The sequence below is a fragment of the Onychostruthus taczanowskii genome, unplaced genomic scaffold (assembly GCF_017590055.1).
Source record: "Onychostruthus taczanowskii isolate IOZ18803 unplaced genomic scaffold, ASM1759005v1 scaffold2, whole genome shotgun sequence".
NCBI classification, from domain to species: domain Eukaryota; kingdom Metazoa; phylum Chordata; class Aves; order Passeriformes; family Passeridae; genus Onychostruthus; species Onychostruthus taczanowskii.
In genome coordinates this window covers 12,428,089-12,450,874 of record NW_024499239.1, presented here as the reverse complement: position 1 = coordinate 12,450,874, position 22,786 = coordinate 12,428,089, and the positions used below count along the sequence as shown (strand labels likewise).

The 22,786-nt window shown below is 40.5% G+C and overlaps 2 protein-coding genes across 5 annotated transcripts in view; one reads left to right on the top strand and one right to left on the bottom strand.

Moving 5' to 3' along the window:
- Window positions 1–11,194: 11,194 nt before the first annotated feature.
- On the top strand, window positions 11,195–12,714 carry SOD3 (superoxide dismutase 3). The gene is made up of 2 exons (XM_041402789.1): window positions 11,195–11,338; window positions 11,809–12,714. Exon 2 carries the CDS (start codon window positions 11,825–11,827, stop codon window positions 12,536–12,538), a length of 714 nt encoding a protein of 237 aa, XP_041258723.1. The 5' UTR covers window positions 11,195–11,338; window positions 11,809–11,824; the 3' UTR covers window positions 12,539–12,714.
- A 736-nt stretch (window positions 12,715–13,450) lies between these two features.
- CCDC149 (coiled-coil domain containing 149) overlaps window positions 13,451–22,786 on the bottom strand; it is a 51,485-nt gene continuing 42,149 nt past the window's right edge. The window contains exons 11-13 of one of the 4 annotated variants that reach the window (XM_041403066.1): window positions 21,989–22,096; window positions 16,920–17,504; window positions 13,451–16,299 (exon numbers count right to left, since the gene is read on the bottom strand). In XM_041403066.1, the coding sequence (XP_041259000.1) occupies window positions 16,921–17,504; window positions 21,989–22,096 (692 nt within the window). In that variant the 3' untranslated portion in view covers window positions 13,451–16,299; window position 16,920. The remainder of the gene's footprint in view (window positions 16,300–16,919; window positions 17,505–21,988; window positions 22,097–22,786) is intronic. The other 3 variants (XM_041403069.1, XM_041403067.1, XM_041403068.1) reach the window with 3 other exon arrangements.

Here is a 22,786-nt window from a genome sequence, read left to right as displayed (position 1 = left end):
CTCAGACTTCATCTAAGCTTCAAAGTACCCCCATGAGGAAGTGAGTCATCATTATCAACATTTTGAAGAAGGGCAAATTGGAGGTAAGAGGAGGCTAGACTCCTTATTCCATGTCAAGAGAAAGACTAAAATGCTTCCAGAATCTGAATCTGTCTTTCAGTCGTAGGAACATATTTCCTTTTGTGATGTGACAATATTCTTTGATGAAGCCACATACAGCAATTATCAAACTGTGTAGTTGCACCACACCAGAAGTGTTCAGAACACAGAGATTTTCTTCTACTGGCTGAAAAAAATGAGACTACAGGGCTATAATGGGGATCTATGTAGCTATGTGATTACATAGTATGCATGCTCTACTCTACCTTGTAGAGAGATTTACCTTTTAATGTGAAGTCTCTTAAAATCTAAATTTCATAGTGGAATTCTAGTTGCACTCTCCCAAAGCTGATTTTAAAATCCTCACCCAGCTGAATATTGTAAGAGCAATCTTGACGTTAACAATTACCTATTAAATCAAAAAAACCCTAAGAATCCTACTGTGCCTTCTTAGATCCAGTCAAAAACATGAGTAAACATCCATAGCCAAGGCAAAAGATACTCATCCTTCCTGCAGAGACAGGCAAGTGGATTTTAATAAACTGAACAGCCACACTCAGGGGAGACTTTATAGCCGTCTCACGGGAGGTTTTATGTTGGATATCAGGAAAAGTTTCTTCACCCTGAGGATGGTTGGGCACTGGAACAGGCTCCCCAGGGAAGTGGTCACAGCACCAAGCCTGACAGAGTTCCAGAAGCATTTGGACAATACTCTCAGGCACATGGTAGGATTCTTGGAGTGTCCTGTGCAGGGCCAGGAGTTGGACTTGGGCAATCCTTGTGACTCTCTTCCAACACAGGTTATTCTAGGAGTCTATGAGAAGTTCAAACTGATGATGGGATTCAGAGTGGAACAGGATTATGACTAATTCACAGCTAGGAAATACATAAATATAGCATAAACAGCAAATGTTCATTTATGCTACTAATTACAATTTCAAATTATATACATGGAGCTGCATTTTCCCTTTCCTTGTAGATCCAAGAGGGGAATAACTTTAAAACTAGAAAAAATTATTTTTCTGGCACTGACCATGGGCATTCTTGGGCCAGTTCTCACAGTCAAGTTTTTACTATGAAACAGCTGCTGCTTGCTGGATATTCAGCCAGTTAATAATTTTCCACTCTACCAAATAACTTTTTGAGTGGTTTATTAAGTGATTAGGAGTCTGCTCATATAAATCAAGTGGACTTTATTATCCCAGCAATTCATCCCTGTAGCAGAAGGAAAGGTGTACCTGGAAGCACCACAAAAGTTCCTTCCGCAATACTCTTCACTTTTCTCTTGGAATTGCAAACCACTTTAGCTGTGACTCAAATACTGTTTTCTCTTTTTCTTCCATGTACAGGGCTATGCCAGCATCCAGCCTTGCCAGGGCTATTGGGTCTGGCTGATTTTCCTTAAAGTAGCCCCTATGGTGCTTTTGTTTGGATTTATGGCCCAAGCACTGCTGATAACACAGAGATGTTTTAGCCACTGCTCAGCAGTGCTTACAACAGAGTTAAGATCTTTTCTGCCTCATCCCACCCTACCAGCAAAAGGAGGCTGGGGGTGCACAAGGAGCTGGGGGGACACAGCTGGCACAGTTGATCCCAACTGACCCAAGGGATATTCCACACCCTGTGGCATCGTGCTCAGCAATAAACAGAGGGACCAAAGTGTCTCCAGAGATGCTGTTGCAGGCAGTGCTGGGTGAGCACTGACTGCTGGTGAGCAGTGACTGCTTCTTCATCACAGGTTGTCTTTGCCCCTATTTCCTATTTCTGCTTAAACTGGCTTTATCTCATCCCATGGATTTTCCTGCTTTCGCCCTTCCAATTATCTCTCCCCTCCTGTTGAAGGGGAACAAATTGGGTGTGAGCTTCCTACCAGGGTACACACCACAGCAGGGTACAAGTTGTTATGCAAACTGTTCATAGCTTCTGGAAATTTGCTGACTCACCTTCCTCTTGAAAGAAGAGAAGTTTCCTCCTCAGTAGCCTTTGGGTGACCTTAGCTGGGCAAGTTCATCACTGTGAGAAAATGGTGTCTCCAGGGTCAGATTATTTATTTATTCTTCATCAACATTCTCGTCTGATTTCTTGCTCACTAGTTAGCCAAATACAAATACACTCACAAATACACCAGTATAGTGACATTTACAGAGTCAGTGTCATCATAATCTCATGCCTTAGGAGCAACAAGTTTGCTTGAGATCTTGGTGTCATATACTAGGAATGTTCAAGTTACAAAAAACTACAAAAAGCATTAGATATTTTCACTGTATTTGAAACTAACATTGAAGCACACACCTTGTATATTGATTTTATTTTGTTGCCTACATGTACCAGCAGTGGAAAAGGATTCTGAAGTGAACAAGTCATTGGGATATTTGGGATTTTATGGTGAGATACCTCTGCCATGACCATTACACTTTTCCCAGTGCAATCATTATACATCCTTTGCACTGATCCAGCTTAACACATCATGAACATGACCTGTCCTTGGCGTGGTAAGAAACCTGAGCCCTGCCACAGTGCAGCTCTGTATCTGCTTCAGGATCAGATGTTTCATAACAGGCACAGCAGAGCTTCCAGTAGAATTACTCAGGCGTACTCCTGTTAACAAAATTTGGTAATCCTCTAATAAAAACATCCAATCCATATCTGGCTTCTACCACGTCCTACATAACCTTATAATCCTCAAATTTAATAACATCTGCAGGTTTGGGGAATAAAGTCTTGCAAGTGACAACACAGATGACAACCTGTGGGAGGGAGACCTGGAGGCTGAAGATGCAAAGAAGGTTTGTAACAAAATGAAGGGACAAAGAATCCTTTTTTTCCCCCTGCATCTATGAGAACAATTTCTGCTGCATTCAAAGGATTGCCTTCCCTTCAAGAGGGTTACAGTAAAATATTTCTGTGTTTTTATTCATTTTTTGCAGGCATGCTAATGCCGACAGTAGCGACAACAACCAGTCCAAGGATTTCTTCATGTGCCCTGGAAAACAGCTGGTTATCCTATTTAACTGGAACTGAAAGACTCCACATTCATAAAACACCTCAGCAGGAGCCTTATTTTGTACAAATGCGTGCAAACTTCAGGGGGGAAATCTGCACCAGCATACCTCATTATATCTAATGGAATACTATTAAGAACTCCATGCCCTATGAGTTGAAAGCCTTTCTGTAAGCAGGTGGCATTCTCAGCCTTGCCTATTAATGCAGACATTGGAGCTGATAAAAACAGAGTGCCTTCATGTGTTTGCCTCCCATCTATCCTCTGTTTTTCTAGAGCCAAACATCCAGTTTCAGAGATGCTCAGATCCTTTGTGCTGCTGGGCTGGAATTAGTGAGATTCTCCTGGTTGGAAATCAGAACCCACAGAACCATGCTGCACCTCTGTGGAGATCCTTTAACCTGGCACCATTTGGAGAGGGTTTTATTCCACTCCACAGTTAAGAGAAAGAAAAAAAAAAGTAAATATAAACAATACTAAGAACATCTTCAGCTAGAAGTGACTATTCCAACATACTTTTACTCAGAATGACCCATGACTTTAATAATTTATTTATTTGTGAATTAATCTTCACAGGGGAGGAATTCAGGTACAAATATTTACCCCAGATAAAACCTTCAGAGTTTTCAAAATATTTGTGCTAACATTCTCAAGGTGAGTAATTTAGCAATTCAAATCTTTTTATGTAATTTTCCTAAAAATGGCTCACTCACACTGTGGCCCATTTGAGTGTACAAGAAAACAATCTTAATGACTTCCATTAAAATGTCAAAATTATTTTAAACAAGGAAAAAACTGGTTGTGTTCTTAATCCTGAACATCTGATCTCCAAAACCATTTGCCATGGGAGAATTCAAGCATGTGCACAGAAGCTGCACAAAAGCATGTGCCTAAGAGGTGTTAAGGTCAGATGAGGGCTGGAACCTCTGAAATTTCAGAGTCTAAATAGGATTTAGGAGTCTGTGTTTTCACCGAGAGAATAAAATTGGGTATAATGAACGCACATTGTTAAACTTCATCAGTCTCTCAGGGTTTCAGTTATTCTTACAAAAGTCAACCACTGGGATAAATATGGCTAAAAAGGTGGGGAGCCACTTTACCATAAAAACTATTTTTACTCTGTAAAAGGTTGCATTTTTTAAATTTTATAATTTCTGCAGTTCTGAAAGATACAAATTCAAAGGATTTACAACAAAGTGCTTTGAAAATACTCAGAGGCTCAGGTCCTGAACTACACATAATTTCAATGGAGGTGGGTATCCAACACAGATAAGCCATACCTTTTTAAAATTATTTTATTCTATAGTAGCATACCACACCATCTGAGGTGAAATTGCTGCTCTGAGAAAGCCCCCAGGAGTTCAAGGGCTCTCCTGCCCCTTGCTGTGTTAAGGGATGAGGATCCTCCTGGATGCTGCTGAGTGTTGACTCCAACAGGAGTCCAGGGCTGTCCCCACCCAGGGCTCCCAGTTGTGGCATTCACATTTTCTGAAAAAACCCTTTGCCCAGGATTTTTCTCCTGGGAAGCTGAGAAGCCTCAGAGAAAAAGGAAAACAATATTATCTCGTTTGCTTCTCCTGTGTTTTGCTGCTTTAGAATGTGATTGGACATTGTTTATCCAACAGGTGATTGTTTCATTGGTTTCATGTGAATTGTTTTGACTTATTGGCCAATTGGGGCCAAGCTGTGTCAGGGCTCTGGAGAGAGTCACGAGTTTTTATTATTATCTTTTTAGCCTTCTGTAAGTATCCTCTCTGGATTCTTTAGCATAGTTTAGTATAGTATTCTTTAATATAATATAGTATCATAAAATAATGAATTAGCCTTCTGAGAACATGGAGCCAGATTCATCATTCCTTCCTGCCACGAGGGTCCCCACAAACACCACAGCCAGTGAACAGCCCCTGCTCGCAAGAAATAAGAGGGTCAGAAATGGGAAGTTCTGGAAATTTATGTAGTCTACCTATTAGAATGAATTAACCTAATCCTTGCTTCTATTGGCTCTTTTGGCAGAAGGGGGAAAGCAGTGTGGGGATGTGCACTTAAATGGTGGCATTTTTGTTAGTTTTTGTATGCTTGAGGTTTCAGACACCACTTAGTGCCAGGCAGCTCTTCAAAGACATTTTGCTTCTCCCAGGGTAATAACAGTAATGAAGATTCTTTGAGATAGGGTCAGTAAATTATTTTGGTTCCTATGAGAACTGAAAATTCTGTAATGATAAGTGTGGCTTAATACAGGAGCCACAGAAACAGAAAAACCTCTAAAAGAGGCAAACTTCTTGCGCTCATCTGAAAGGGAATGGATAGAAGGCCAGAAAGAGAAATGGATAAAAGACATCAGGAACCTTTTATTTCCTTTCTACAGCAGAATAATCCATCTTGCATATAGAGAAGAAGTAGGTGATTATCTGAACAAACTTGCTAAATATCTTAACTACTATCTCACATGACATTGTTACACACGAGCTGGGGAAAATACCAGTCTTGATCACATTCTTATAAAGCAGGTATGGGGATGGTGGGAATTGGTAGCAGTTTAGGAACCAGTCAGTTCCCAAGAGGGAGAGCAACCTGCCTGGGGTGCGGGAGTTTGTCTATTCAGCTTTATTCAGCCCTCCTGTGAATGACGGAACAAAAAGTAAACTGATTAAATTCACAGCTGACACCAGTCTGGAGGAGCTGTAAATACACCGTGAGGAAGGATTAGAATTCAAAATGTTCATGACAAGCTGGAGAAGTAAGAGGTGGGGAAAGTAAAAATAGAGGAGGTAACTCTATTAAGACAATTGTAAAATCCCATGGCAGAAATAGCAGCTATTGAAATATAAAATGGAAATAATTGCATAAGCAGCAGTTCTGCAGGAAATGGTCAGTCAAAGATCACATTATGATGTAGAGAATAATACAGTCTGCATGACAAGCATGGTGGTAGTTCTTGCTGCTTGTCTGGCACACTGGAGTGTTTGTGACTTCTCTTCCAGAAGAGGTGCACAGTCCATAGGAAAAGGTGGTCTACTTAACATGGGAGCCTACTCAATTTAAGAGGAAAGGTTAAAAGAATGGGAAATGTTTAGCTGAAAGATGGAAGAGCCATGGGTACCGAGTTAAACTCTCAAGTCTGACTGAGGCTGTTGCAGAGAAGAGAATAATCTGTCCCCCGTGTCTGTAGTGAGCACAATCAAAACAATGGTTCCAATCTGCAGTGAGAGCCAGGCTACAGAAAAACCTGTAAGAGAAAGGACAGTCAAGCCACAGTTGATGGCAGATTCTTCAGCAATGATGACTTTTAAAAACAGGACACAGAAGCCTACGTCTTGATTTACTAAGTCTTGATTGGTAAGGTTTGTTCTGGTGCCTGTAAATCTCTTTCAGACCATAGCACAGATACAAACCAAGGGGTGATGACACACACGAACAGAAGGCAGGGTATGGCCTGTTATCAATGGCTGTGTCCTTTTAGTACACTAAGGATAGAAATATCTGAAAATCATGCTCAGTTTATCTGTGATGATCATTAGAATACTGAGACAGCTGCTATTAAGTGTCACAAGAAGAGAAATTTATTTGTATTTAGTTATTTGTAGGTAACCACTGCTCATACATCTGATCTAATGGGCCAGCATTCCTATGGCTCCCAAGCTACAATTTGAAGCTACACAGAGAGCTGAAGTTGTGCAAATATGCACAATGTATGCAATGTGCACTTTGAAATTGAAAAACCCCAAGATATTTCCATTTGTGGCTATTGGGCACTGAGCTTGAAAAAAGTCTTTTGTTTATTTCCTGTCTCATCTCAAACCCCTCATCAGATTAATGCTACAAAGAGGAAAGGATAAACATTTTATAAAAGATCAGGGAATAAATACAAACACGAATAATAACCTAAATTATCTGATAGCTGGGCTCCATCCCAGCTTTTCACATTACATATTTATATTTTATATTCACATGTGAAGATGAAATTCTGTTAAATTAGGCTGACAGACTTAGAATGAGTTTCTGAATGCAGCTTGTTCTGAAAGCTTACTTACAGATCATCTCTCCCTCACTCTTATGAAATTATTTCTTCACAAGCTATTAAAGAGGAAGAATTTCAAGAATTTTTCAAATTGGCTGATGCAGAGTAGTTTGACAGTTGCATGAGTTTCTATCTGCAAGATAAATTATTCCCCAGAGAGAACAGTGCTGTTTCCCTTTTGTTTATTTATTTGAGTTTTGTTATGGGTAATGCCCTGAAAAGTTGGAAATGCTTATAGCTCTTTTGTAATAATATTATAAATGGATGCTTGTATCAGGCAGTAAATATTTTTATTTCTTTAAATAGAAATACCAAGTCAAGGAACAGGATTAAACAGGAAGAATAACTCATGACCGGCAACATATTTTCCATTTGCTACAGCAAAATGTTTCATTTTTTTTCTTTTTTCTTTTTTTTTTTTTCTTCACAGGAATTGCAAACCAGTTGCTCCATCATAACTCCTGCGGGATGTGGTGCTGCCCGCAGCCCCGTGCCAGCCCTGTCTTCCCCACACAGGTGCAAAGGAAAAGCGGCTCAGCCCGGGCAGAGCCCCCCGGGCAGCACCCGAGCTCCGCCAGAGAGGGAGGGAGACAGAGAGAGAGACAGAGAGACACAGAGACAGACAGAGAGAGAGACAGGGAGACAGAGAGAGAGAGAGAGAGAGAGAGAGACACAGAGAGACACAGAGAGAGACAGAGAGAGACAGAGAGGGAGACAGAGGGACAGAGAGAAGAGAGAGACAGAGAGAGCTTCACAGGCCGAAAGAGAACGGCCAAAGCCACGGCGCCTTCACGGCCACCCTGCCCGCCCTGCTGCTCTCCGTGTCCCGTCCCCTCTCTGCCCTGCTGCCCTCCGTGTCCTGTCCCCTCTCTCTCTGCCCTGCTGCTCTCCGTGTCCCGTCCCCTCTCTCTCTGCCCGGCTGCTCTCCGTGTCCCGTCCCCTGGCCGCAGAGCCGTAGCGCTGCAGACCGAGGCCAGCACCGCAGGCTTTGGCCGCAGACCCTGGTGCGGGTACCAGGACACGCCGGTGTCTCACGGGGCTGGGCACGCAGCACAGCCGACACCTCCCCAAAGTCAGTACGTGGGAGTTTTGCTGCCTTGCAGTCTCTAACTCCACACAAATGCTGCTGCCTGATGACCCACCAGCACAGCTGGCTCCCGTGACTCAGAAATGGCAGAAAGTGCCCAAAACCAAAGGAGCAGATCAGGTGCCCAAGGATCTCGACTGTTTCCCTCTATAAATGTCCCCTTTCTTTCAGCTGCTCCAGCCGCCACCATATGTGGAGAAAAGCAGTCAGCTCCATCACTTACCCCCAAAGACATAAACGTTTCTTTGTCTGGGTGTTGTTTTTATGGAAAACCGTTCCATCAAAAACCACTGAGAGCAGATCCAATGCTGGAGACACAAGAAGGGCAACAGCTTGCTATAAAAGGATTCTCTCCTATGCAGTGTTTTGCCCATCGTGTTTAACTCTGTGCTGGGCAAATCAAACAACATAATGTCAAACAGCAGAGCAATACAATAGGAATAGTGTCATTGCAAACCAAGCCCACCAACCAACCACCCATGAAGGTCACAGCATGGACTGGGAGCTTGTGAGCAGAGTCTGCTACACAGCTCACTGTAGAACAAAATTCTTCCTATGCAGTCTAGAGAGCCTTGCAGAAGTTGTTTTGACTAATCTGTCTTGTATAGCCAAGGTATCTTTAGGCTATTTGCTTGAAACTCAGGATACAAAAGATCTGGTATAACTGGAACAAAAGCAGCGGTCTATTTTTTTTTTTTTTTTTTTTTTTAGAGCAGTGATTGTAACACAAGTGCATGGTCAGGTCACTGTGGGCTTTCTTCCCAGTAACTGCTGTCTGCTTTAAAGGCTGTCAAGCCCATTATTCACACCTCTTTGTAACCAGAAAATTAAAACACAGGCAGTGGGTAACAACAGACTTTAATGATACACCTGGTTAGTACTTAGTGACCATCTTTCAGACTCCAAATGAATGCCAAAGCACCCTGGCAATTGCATTCCTTGTAGCTATCATCCCTTCCCCTTTTTAAAATACATCTTTCTGACAGCAGTCCACAGCTACTCTTTCCTTTTCATTCTCTGAAGTGCAGAGCACTACAAATACATCATTTCGCTTTGCTGCAGTCCTTTCTGTCCCTTTGATCATCTCCTTTACACCTTCTGCATTTCTGCTTCTCTCCCTCATGTGCAGTACATCAAAAAAGAGCGGCAAGTAGGTTTTTCCAGGGACAGAATCCCAGCTGGTGTAGACAGCACAAATGCCACTGAAGTCAGAAATATTGCTGTATTTAAGCCAGCTAAAATCCTGTCCCTAGTAAGTATTTCAAAATGCCTTATAATTCAATAAAAGCTTTACAATTATCTTTTTTGAGTACTGACTGCTAGCTCAGGAATTTCCTTGTAAAAATATTAAACTCAATTGCAGTTCACTCCTTTGTGACTCAAAGAGTAAACAATGAATGAATGCTCTTTTCTTCCTTCCACTTGTTGTGACCCCTTAGAAAATGGTTTATGCTGTTAAGATGTGATTTTTCTAATAGTATCCAGACTGGATGTTTGCTTCCTGTATTTTACAAACTTAAACCTTCGCATTTGGCTTATCTTAGCTGAACATTATTGTGTCTATTTATAAAACTCGATTATAAAACTTTCAAATGCTTTAAACCCAAGCAATTTCACTGTATTACCACAGTGCATGTGCGGCCTTTCCCAGCTCAGAGACTGCCCCTGAATGAAGGTGGGAAGAGCCGCAAAGGAGGCGGCGTAGGCTGGGGGTGATGGACAATCCTGGCTCTCAGCTTCTCTGAGAGTTCAGCTCTCTCTGAGCACTGCACGGTGCCCAGGAGCACGGTGATCTGAAAAACTTGTAAATACCCTGAAGAAATACCACTTGTCCTGTTTCACAGATTAGGAACTGAAGCCCAGAGGTAAAGTAACACATTCAATATCCCAATATTCAAAAATGAAGTTAGTTATTTCTGTATTTTCCTGGCTAATGATCCGAGTAGTTGGCATTCCTTTAGCTCTACTCTTCCTCATATATAAAGAAAAAAATTTGTCTCTCTCACATGACTGAGTATCTTGGATCTGATGTAGTATATGATACTGGTACGATTAACACACACAATTTTACCATTGCAGAAGCTGACAGTCCCGTTCCTTACCCAGCTGGCAGAAGGCATGAACTGAGAAAAGGGATTTTCTTTGCAATTTTCTTGCACTGAGAATTGTTCCACAGTAGTAAGAGATACTCTTTTCTCTCCACAGAAATCTCACCTTGTTAAATTGATCTTGTGACAGACAATCCACATTTCAGCTACATCAGTGGGAAGTGCTGTGGGCAGGACAATGCCCCTGAGAGGAGAGCATTTCTTAGTTCATGGGATGATGAAACAATGTGAACTCTCCATGATCCAGCCAGCTTCTGAGCAATTTATCTGCACCTCAGTCTGATGTTGCACTGCCTCAGTACTGCTTATTTCTCTCTTAGGAAAGAAATAATTGCTATTAAAAAAAAAAAAAAAAAAAAAAAAAAAACAGCAGAAGGGCTTCAGTGGAGCAGATGCTAAGTAACCCCAAAACTTCAAAGGCATCATTGACATGTACCTCGACAATTACTCTTTAAATGGTTTCTAAATCCACAAAAACTTTTGTATACATCCATATAGAACAGTTTATGTTGCTCAAGCACCAGGTTCCATTTCAATTAATGAAGAAATAAAAATGCAAACTACTCCCAGACTACCAGCACACAAGTGAACAAACTGCCCAATTGTGCCTTTATAAAGCTTCTCCCTCTCCCCTCCCTTCCTGCTCAAGTTCACTTGTTTTAGATGAGTGCATAAAGTCACCAAAAGGCAGATTAATTTCAAAGTTTTGTGACCTTTTTTTTTTTTTTTTTAATGTCTATGAGGACCGAGAGTCAGACTCACAAACTCACCAGGAAAGGATAAAGCATTCACCCTGCCCAAAGCAAAAATGCCTAGAACTTTCTCCCCTCCCTTCCTTCTTCCCTCCGTCCCCGCCTCCCTCCCCTCCCACAGCCTCCCGCCTGTCCTGAGCCAGCGTTACCTAATTTCTGCACAAACACGCAGTTTCTATAAGCATCACCTTCCAGCAGCTCTGGCCTTCTGTCCGGTCACATCTTGGTTTAGGGGAGCAGAGGCGAAGAGCTACTACTGAGGGGTTCTGCAAGGTAATCAACTTGTTGGATTTTTGCTTTTTGTTTGTAATGCCTAACTAATGGTTAAGTAGATGCACCAAGAAAAAACTCCTGGCAAACTGCCTTGCTGGAATTTGTTGAAGTAGAAAAGCCTACTTTTCTACAATACAAAAATACAAAATCAGAAATAGATTTTTAAAACATTTTGGCTTGCTTGCTTCCTGCAGGGAAACAGAGGTAGTTTTTGAGATCAAGATCTAATTTAAAATATGTAATCACTAGAATTTCTTTTAGTCATGGGTGCCAGTTGTATGTGTTTAAATACACATATGCGTTCTGATTGAGTTTCAGTTCATCACATCAGACAGGTTTAGCAAGCAGCAGTCCCCTGGGACCACATTCCAGCTGTTTCACTCAGCTCCCCACCAGCTGTGTGTCTTTCTCTCCAGCCATTCTGCTGCAAAACGCCCTGAATTCTTTGTACCTTCCTATATCTTTTGCAGGCTCGAAATTGCCAAGATGTTTCTGATTTTTTCTCTGGTCACTGGGCTCACCCTCTCTGCCTCTGGTGTCATGACAGACAAGGAAACGGAGTCATTGCATGAAATACAGAAACAAGTGAACGACCTCTGGCAGAATCTGCTCTACCCAGTAACACGTGGTAATGACACGGATGGGATGATTTACGCCAGTTGTGAAATGAAGCCCAGCTCCAAAATAGATGCTGACAAGCCACAAGTGACTGGACAAGTCTTATTCAGGCAGAGTTATTCATATGGAAGACTGGAAGCCTTATTTTACTTGGATGGGTTTCCATTGGATAACAATCAATCCAGCAGAGCTATACACATCCACGAGCTTGGAGACCTCAGCAATGGCTGTGATTCTACAGGGGGACACTATAACCCTTTCAGAGTGAATCACCCTCGCCACCCAGGAGATTTTGGCAACTTTCTTCCTAGAGAAGGTAAAATCAGAAAATACAAAACAAACCTCTTTGCCACAGTCTTTGGTCCATATTCCATCATGGGCAGATCTGTTGTGATCCATGAGCAGGAAGATGACATGGGCAAGGGCAATAATAAGGCCAGTCTGGAAAATGGAAATGCTGGGAAACGTCTGGCTTGCTGTGTGATTGGGATAAGCAACAAGAACTTGTGGGAAGAGAAACTGCCGGAGGTTATGGACAAGAAGAAGAGAGGGCTCAACAGAAGAACGTACAACCAGGCTTAGATGAAGTCCAAAATGCCAGCTACAGCCTGGGCAGCACAAAGTAACTCAGGCTGTGCTGTTGCCCACTAAGATATATGGCTAAAGGATTCCTATTTGCTTGCTCCTCTATGAAATGTATATCACTTTTGTAGAGCTTCCTTTATGTAAGCCCATCAATAAAACCAGCATCAGCTCAACATTGCGAGTGTTTTCTTGAAGGAGAAAAGATTCCCTTTTGTGCAGTTTGGAAGTTGAATGCATGTAAGCAAGAGTGCATGGGCTAAAGAATCTGTGCACTGCAAGGGTATTTTAAGGGATTGTTAGATACTAAAGAAAAAAAAAGAAAGCATTTGCCTCTCATTAGACACTCTTCTGTAGTTAGGTGCCAACTTGAAAACAGAAAATTCTCTATGCTGTTAACAGTGTTGCGTGTTGTGTTGCAAGACCTTAGTAGTGGACTTCCCCTAGAAATAAGGGAAAGTACAGAAATTTCTGTGTTGAACCTGAGATCTATTATGTTATTCTGCTTCTGTAAGTCTCCAGTCTGTGCCTGTTAGTAACAAAGTTATATACAAAAGTTATAAAGCTGCTTAGGCAATGATGACAAAGTTAGCAGATCAGGGAGAAATATTATTTTCAAAGCAAAAAAATACTGAGTGTGTTACTTCATACAAAACTGTACAAACAAAGTCAGTTTGGGCTGGGAGAAGTGACAGTGAAAATATTTAAGTAAGATAATTTTCAGATTTGAAACTTTCACTTAATAAGGCTTTACTTTAAAAATTTAACACAACTCAGAATATTAAAACACCACCCCATGGCTATCATTCATCTAATACTAAGAAGAGAAAAGGAAACAAGCAGGTAGAACAAGTGTATCAGTAAATATTTTTATTAAAGATGACAAAATTTATTAATATAGTTTAACCACATTGTGCTGTTAATCCACGCAGCAACAAAAGACTAGTTTGCAAATAAATTAAACTGCATAATTTAGAAAGCAAACTACAAAACAGAAGCTGGTAAACAAAATGCTATCTTTTAGAAATGCAGCAGATTTTCAACTTAATCTCAGTTAAGATTTTGAAATACATTCCTGAGCTCATAGGGATTGAAGAAATTCCACTGTCTTTATTATACAAATTCCCATATGCTTAAAAATAGTCTCACTTAGAAAAGAAGCAGCATTCTAAAAGATGCTTCTTAATCTGTCATTTTCACACACTTATTTTACAAATTCAATGAACATTATTTTTCCAATCACCACATTATCATACTTTCAAATGAAATCCTTCTCACAGATAATGCATGACTTCACCTTTAGGTACGACAACCTCCTTAAAATCAGTTTGTGAAATGCAGCTCCTCCATACTGCTGCCACAAAATTCCCTTCCCAGTTTGCTTCCCCAAAGCCCAATACCAAAAAGGCTTACATGTCTGGTTGTGATTTCTGCACATCTAACGTAGCAGAAAAAGGGAACACAGGTCCTAAAAAACAAAAAACAAAACCAACCCCTCCAAATCTAAGGTAGAGTTGAGTCCACAAAAAAACACTAGTTAAATTTACTGGGGGGGGAAAAAAAAAATATCATTGTTATATTAGCACAATATCAATTAAAGCAATATCCAAGGAAGATACTGACAAGAAAATTTAATTACTTATTACCTAGTGCAGCAACAATGTCTTACTTTCACAAGTCTCCTTGCTTTGAAGTCTTGTGTTCCTGGGAGAAAGCTGAAAATGTAGCTAGAATACACATTTGCTACAAGAGAAAGGAGAGAGCCAGCATTGCAGCAGTGGTATCACACTGGAAATGAGGTTTTCAGAGATCTATGTATCTTACTGGAATTTAATGATTGCAAAGATTTAAAAATTACATCTAAGAGGGAGAATGGCGTGAGGACATTTACCAAGATTCCCTAATTGTTGGGTTGTACATCAGTATGCTCTCACAGAAAAGACATTCTGAAAAGAATCAGCACATGAGGCATTAAAAGCTGTTGACCCAGCACTGCTTCAACCTTACACCAAGCTCTTCATCAACTAATAGCATTACCTGGCTGTTAAGGGACTGTGAGCAAAATACTCATTCACACATCTGTGGGTCAGGAGAGACACAGGGCAGGGAAATAGTAAAAGGCCCTCAATGTTTCTGAGCTCAACACATGAACACATCTGGACCTTCTTACTTGCTTGCCTTAGTTTCGACTGCATTGATATTTAGCTCTGTGCAGGATCAGTCTGTGAAGGATGGAAATAATACATCTCAAACAAAATGCTACTTCATGTGACATTCAGGCATTAGAGGAAAAAATCCTGCACATTCTCCTGGAGATTTTAGATTCTACAGCTATTTTTCTTCTGACTGTCACGAAAATGAGTCAGAAATGCAGTCAGTTACAATTACTGGGAACATCTTAACACTCTTTCAAACACTTAAACTCTTGGGTTTTTTTCAGGTAATGAGGAATTTTAATGGTGAGCAAGATAACAAAATAAAAAATTTTACTGCTTCATGCCCCTAATACGCTTAACTATTTATATAACTTTTGTTCCTAAGGACTGCTGCTTAACATCAGTGGAATGCTGCAATGTCCAATTACCCTTAAAGACAAAGTACACATATTTGAGGAGCACTGTAAGTATGGCTTTGTATCCTGCAGACAGACACTGAAAGGGTTACACAAATGCACCTGCTAGGGAAAACACATGAGAACAGAGACAAGCCACATTTTTCACCTTCCGACTATCACTCCTTATATTTATATGTAATAATTTACATACAGCCTTTCTTCTGCTGAATACAAACCATTCATGGGCTCTGACACCTTGATTATGGCAGCACCTGCTACCTCATCTTACACATACAGAAGAGTTTGTCAGTACTGCTAATATAAACTCTCTTTATTCAGTAGCTGACAAGTGGGCTGTAAAAACTTGCAGCTGGCAGTTATTTGTCAAAGAAGTACTCAGTCTGGGAGGGATTTTCCTTTTTATTAGCAGTATTTTATTAAATTTGCTTTAATTCTCTCTGATTGGTTTCAAGTTCTAGGAGTGAGAAATGAACATTTACAGACAATTAGGTCCCAAGCCAGCAGAAAAATTGCCTTGATGGCTGCTGGCCCTCAGAAGTTCCACAGCTGCAGAGACTATTCCTTATGCTACAAACAGGAGAGGAAAGACCTGCCTTCCCTTCCCCAACAGCTGCTAACTTCAACCTTAACTATTCCCTCGTTGCTGCCTTCTTAGAAGCAGAGTGGCACAGCTCCAGCATCAGGACCAAGCCAGGGAATGACACAGCAGCTCCCTTTCCCCCTAGTTATTACGGGAATGTTTTTCTATGACTAAACCTCTTCAAGAGAAGAAGTTTTAAAAAGTGGCAACAATGCAAATAACCCTTCTATCATACCATAGACTGGTGAAATGAGGAGGAAAGGAAGAGTTATCCTTACTTCCAAGTAATAAGAAAATAAAAAAGACACAGAATTCCTTTAGAAAGGAGAGCACAGATGGAATAGGCTGAAACCTATCACCCATTAACTAAGCCCAAGGGCCCATTCCAGCTCCTGTAAGTAGAGGAATGCAACTCCAGAAACTGACAGCCAAGTAAGCTGGACAGGACATCACTGGTTCTCCTCTTGCTGTTTTCTCTGCTTTAGAACAGCATTGCTGTTTCTTACAGTAAGACTCCGGCTTCACTGATGATGTTTCCTTTGGAGCTTCATTAAATGGGGCTCTCAGTATCTGGTGAAATAACTTGCTTCATTTTCATGAGATGAGCTGGGAGAGGAAAGGAAAAATTTTGTACAGTTGACAAAATACAAAGGTATAAAGGTTTGTAATTAGAGAACCATATACATGCAGGGATGGTTTTCAGAAACTTCCTGTAAGGGAACAGCGATCTTATGCTACGGATGGACTGACAGTCACTGTATGTAAAGAGAAGCAGAACACAGTCTGAGAAAGAAGCAAAAGCTTGCAGCCTTAAGATACTTCTCAATTTATCAGTCCAAATTTTTCATCCTTGAGAGACATTTCTCAACATTAAAATACAGTCCAGCACTAGGACCATACATGTTTCAGGAGCCTAGTAAGATAAATCATTATCACTGGCCTCTTTCCTACACTAATGTAAATTACATCAATCTATATAGAAACTTCAAATCATTACAAAAAACCAACATGACTAAACCTCATCACTAATTCTTTCCCTTAGGTAATTTACAGTTTTGGTACATTACAGCCAGAACTAACAGGAAAACATATTTTTTTTAAGAATTATTAACAGTTCAGTATAAAATAATCAACTCTACAGCAGATTATTTTACTGATCATATCTGCAGCAGCACAGACACTGCACAAGGATTACAGTAAGATGCTTGAGGGCCTGGATTTCATACCTCAAGCCAAACTGTTATCCAAATATTCACGGTTTTCAGCAGCATCAGATGGTTTCTTGTTTTCAGATTCAGAGAGCTCCTCAAAGCTGGTATTTGTGTCTGCAGTTTTAACACTGAGCCCTCCATGCCTTCCAGCGTCCTCAGTATGCACCACATCCATGGTGCTGCTATTTTGATCCTCTCTTTCATTTAGAATTTCATAATCTCTCTCTAAGGTTTTGTCACTGCCTTTCAGGGCCTCAGTTTCACCTGTTTGTTCATTCTCAGCATTTGAGGGATCTGTAGGGTCAGATGGATCAGGGCTGGAAAGTGGGAACTCTGCCTCTGATGAATCATTAAGTTCTGCATCAACTCCCACGTTCTGCTCCCCCACAGGAGCGCCTCCTCTTTTCCCTTCCAGTTCTGCAACTGTCAGTTTAATTATCTGACTTCCAAGCTTGTTTACGTCTTCTTCCTCAGAAGGTAGCTGGGGTAATGAAGGGTAAAAATGTTTATTTTGGATTCTGTTATTTAAGTTTGTTCCCTCTGGAGCCAGAGATTCACTTGCAACAGCGTAAGTTTCATCACGTTCTCCCTTCTGTTCTGCTGAAAGAGAAATGGAACAGCAGGATACTCGAGTCATTTGGAGGCATTTGTTATACATCTGATCTGAAGAATATTACTAACAGTGCTGGACCACAGAGATGTTTATCTCACTAAGGAATTTTTAAGAGTGCTTCCCTATCCCTCCCAGGCCTATTTCTTAGACAATAAGCAACCAACACTAAGTTTCTTGCTGGACCTGGCCCTGTTTTGGAACCTATCTTTCCCTAATACCAACAATTCTAAAAGTCAGACAGTACCATAGTGTAGAACAGCAAGGTCAGGAAAACTTTTCTAGAGGAATATCAACTCCAAGCAAGGCACTTAGCTATGGAAATTTTTGGCACAGCTTACCATTAATCCCCTATCACTACCAGTTTCAGGGGATAACACAAGCTCCATTTATTTGGAGCTTTTCACAGGTTTTCGTCCAATAATGAAGTTTTGTTATTGGTCCTGCAACATTTCTCCAAACATAAATAATTATTTTGATTAGGATAACAGCATAAAACAAAGCAGCAGCACAAGAATTTTAAGCATAACATTATACTAAAATGCAAACACTGAAAAAAGAGTCAAAATAAAGAAAAAATCAATGTGCAAACAAACACCCTTGTGAAAGTGTCCTTTGATGTGTCCATTAAAGGACAGGAAGCCTCATTAAAAATAAGCTTGCAAAGTAAAGTAAGAAAAATTAGGAAATGCCAAAAATAAGTCTGCCTTGAGAGCTTAAAATTACTCTTGTTGTGCAGATGTATTACATTTTAGTATTTAAGAATTTACTCCATTCCTCTCACAGGAATCCTGCTTCACACAAGGATGGGACTGCCTGGCTGCAGAGGACCAGCCTACTGTCTCTATCATACCTGCCTCATTTAGAATTTGGGAGCTACTGAGCGAATGAGACCAGGGCTGGCACGAGGGGAACTTACTTGAGACTTACTGCCATCAACAAAACTAGGAATGCAACTCTGAAGAGCTGGAATTTAAGTCTGTGGAAAAGGCAGGGATAAATTAACTTTTAAAAGGTGATCACCCACTGGACCTAAGTCTCATTATCTGAGAAGTCAGCTGGAAAACTAGGAGCTTGATGTGCAGTACTGCTCTGCTTGTGCTGTACATCAAAGTGCTCCAAATGAGCCAAAATGTATGTACCTCAAACCAGCAGTCGAAATTAGCAGGGACTCTACCTTTCTCTTTGCATGTCTCAGTTTCCTCCCTCTTACAGTAGAAAAACACCAACCTATCACCTTGTTGCAATCTTCTGAAGATAAATTGTCTCAAAGCACTAAATCACCACAGAAAAGTTCATAGAAGAATAGCACTGTTTTCCTCAGGGAATGCCTGAAATAGCACCCAGGCAGTACAGCAGGAACAAAGCATTCAAGAATGGAGGGGAACAACCCTGAGTAGCTGTTCATTAGCAGCTGTGATGCTCAGGTACAGTCCATCCCATGACACTATCCATCCTGTGCATCGGATAAAGTGAGATTTCGTGGCACAAGACAGGCTTTAATTCATATGATTGTACTCTGTCATTATGCATGTTCACACAGGAACTGTACAGTGGATCCTACAGACATCCACCATCCAGCTTAACTGATACAATGATAACAAGTGCAGATTAAAGGAGGCTTTGATGAGACTAGGGTAAGCAGATTGAATAAAAAAAGCCTGCAAAAGCCCTCTGATTATCTACAGATCTAGATACAACACTTGATGCATTATAAAAAGTTCTGTTGAAGAATAAGTGTTTGTTCAAAAGCTAAGAAGATTTCTTGAGTCAAACAGGCACCAAATATCTGTGCTACTCTTTAAAAGACCATAACTGACCAATGTGACATGAGATCTAATATAAAACTGTAAGTAAGAATTTCATTGCTATTGTGGTTATCAACTGTTTTCACTCAACTGATCATTGAATGTATAGGAAAATAAGAGTGGTTTTGTTTTTATTTCAGTAGCACTTTAACCAAGAGCATACTTGTTTCATGAATGATGGTGGATGAACACACTCCTCTTTTCTTCCCAGTTGTCAAGGTCCCTCAGATTTTGGAGGGTACATGTATAGATGAAAAATTGCAATATGCACCAAGTTCCTAAACCTCAACGGCAGTCATTCTCCGTGCAGAATGGTACAAAATGTACCCAGATATCATACTCATACAGATACTGACTGCAGAGGAGTAGTGTGACTCCAAGCACAGGGATATGCCCCACAGCTGAAAACACACTGCTTCCTTTTCAGGCTTTGAAGGGAAAATGGCAGCCCCTAACATCCTTCAGAAAAAGCATCGGGAGCAGCAGAACAGGTTATTCTTGCATCACCTACTGCTAAAAACTATGGTGTTCCCTGCACAGCTGGTTGTAGAAATGTGCTCATTTGTGTCACAAAAAAGTTGGCCCAGTTTAATTACCACAGAGGTAACTTTTTTCTCAGTTCTCACTGCAGGTTATCTGCAGTATATATTGGGACATAGAAAACCCAGGCTGTTTGTGCAGGCAGAACAGTAATTTCTTAACCTGCTCCAGTTTGATGACAGAATTTCTGTGATTAACCTTGGTTTTCATTATGGTCATGGGACGGAGAGGAGAAAAGAAGGAGATGACCTACTGGGAGCTGATTCTTCCTATGACTGCCACAGGTCTAATCCTGGTCTGTCCTTTCCTATCCAAGGATGTTTACTTCTGCTCTTCTCTTCCCCTGCCCATCTTCCTGTTCCATATCCCCTTGTCCTTGCTTATCCAGTCCCTGCACTCACTGTGGCCATTTCTCATCCACCTTTCAATATTTTTTAATCACATCTTGCTTTCACTGCCAATGTTCTGATTCCTCACTCCTGTGCTCTGACCTCTGCTCAGCCACATACAAGTCCCTCCTCACTCAGACTTCCATTGACTCTGTCAAACCCCATCTACTCTAGTCTTCCCACCACTTCAGAGTCCTGATCTTGGCCTTTCTTCCCACTCTGCTCCAGGCTTTTTTCCCTCTAAGTTTACTTTCTCTCAAATGAATGGTGCGTAGAGAGTTTTACCACCACTGGTGGCACAAAGTAAGCTCAACAGAATGCCTTGTTTGTTTTTAGCAGATGAGATTTGTAAGTGAATCATGTAGAATGAGGTGGAAACTCCAGACTGCCTCCTCAGGCTGGAAACCTTTTCCCCAGATTTCAAAAGGAAATGCTTGCATATTTGAAAAAAAAGAAAAAACCAACCCAAATTCAAACATACAGCAGACAAAAAATGCCACCAAAACCCCACGTAGTCATCATTAGTATATAACATTAAAAGAAAAAAAAATGGCTATCTTAAAAAAAAAAAATAGCTGACATAGAAAATACAATGTGGAAGGCTTCAGCCCAGAGTTAAGGTTTGGCAGTGTTACAAAGCAGCAGCAAGAGGGTCTGATGAGATATGACAGGCAGATCAGACTTGCCTGTCTGATCAGTCTTTAATCACAACTGTAATATCAGCCTCACCTAGGACAAATATGGAAAGAAAAGAGCATAATGCCACTAAGTAAATACTTTCAGTAACTGCAGATTTAATTAAAAATCAACAATTAAGTAGGTAAAAGAATGAATATTTATGAGTTATTATTACTCACCAGAGAACCATTCATTACAGTTTCACTTCTTATTTTTAGCAAAAATATCAGCTGATCAAGATTATAAAAAAAGATCAGCCTCGCTGTCACATTTTATCAGATAATGACATGGACTATAAAGCCAAAATTAAGCCACAATCTATTTAGTTTCAGGACTGACAAATAAATTGTTTATGATGCTTCATGGTTAGCTGAGAAAGATCTGGGCACATCATAATGTTATGCCCATTAAGGACTTTATACAAATGCCAATAAGCAAATACAATAATCCATCTCCCATCTATTATGAAAAACTAAGGAAAAAAAAAAGGTTATCAGTAACTGTCAAGTAAAGTTAAGCTTGACTTTGGAAAGATGTTAAAGTTTGCTATTGGAGAAGGATTTTTAACAAAACACATGTAAGACTATGAAAAAAGCAGTCAATTTCTCTGGGAAAATGAGTTGGGTATTTCAATTTACCATGTGCAATCAGGAAGCCATTCATCTAGACATCACCTATAATGCAGGAAAGTGCTAAACCAGTTCCACAGACTGCTTCCTACTGTGCATTTTAACTGAGGGGAAAAGTGCAGGAATCAGTTAACTGCAACACAGATGGCATGAATAACTTCACACGGTGTCACGTTATGTGGCAGAAAAATTCTCTGAGGTGTAAGACCTGATCCCTAGCCTTAGCAATCCATTCAGTAGTAACTTTTCAGTCATTTCTTTGCTATTTCTACTGGGAACATCTATCTGTTTTATTTGTGGATGATGTATTCAATCTCTGTGGTCACTGAAACTTTGCCTTCTGCTATCCCAGCATGAAAACTTATTACATTTTATTTGGAAAGAAATGAGTGCTCAGCTCTCATCATGTTCTTACGTCCCAGGTGCTCACCTTGCACTTCAGCTCTCTGAGGCTTATCAGCAAACGCTAACAATGGTGACCTGGACCGCTGTATCACGGGCAGGGCTGGGTCACTGAATGTTATCGTATCCTTCCCACCTGGAACAATCACACTGTTAGAACTGCTGCTTCACCAATTGCAACCACTGTGCATCAATGATGTTCCCTACAAATTTTTAACAATGATATTGAGAAGTACAGAACAGGAAAAGCATCTCAAATGATCCTTTCACAGCATGGAAAAAAACCCCTCTGTACCAGAGCCACAATATGCAAAGCAAAGGCAGAAAAGCTGTATGTTTTTATCTGCAGTACTGAGTAAAGGCCAGATTTTGAAAGACCAGGTGCTGTATGCAGCAAATTGAATTAGCAATTAGAATTGAATTAAAAATAGTAATAATCGGATCACACCAAAGTAATGGATCACTTGCATGCTATTACCAGCAAGTGTTCAGCACTGACTCTTTACTCTCTATTAGTCTGTTTCATGTGATACAAGCAGGTTCATCATGATGTAGCTTTATGCTTCCGATTTACATATTATCCTGCAATGCTTCCTTAAAAAAAACCCTAAAAACTTCACAGAATTAAGAACTGAGGGAGAAAACAAGTACACATTGCTGAGAAACAGGAGGGATTTTAATCTGAAAATTCCCAAAAGATTTCTGAGCATTTTAGTTTTAACCAAATGGAAAAATGCAATTTTCCAGCTCTTTTGCATACAACATAGTGCAAGAAACCCTTCATCTGAGGACTCTGCTGTAGATGCTTAGTGTTCACATATTTTAG

Excerpts from the sequence above, each read along its gene's own strand:
- SOD3 (XM_041402789.1), top strand. The coding sequence starts at position 11,825 with ATGTTTCTGATTTTTTCTCTGGTCACTGGGCTCACCCTCTCTGCCTCT.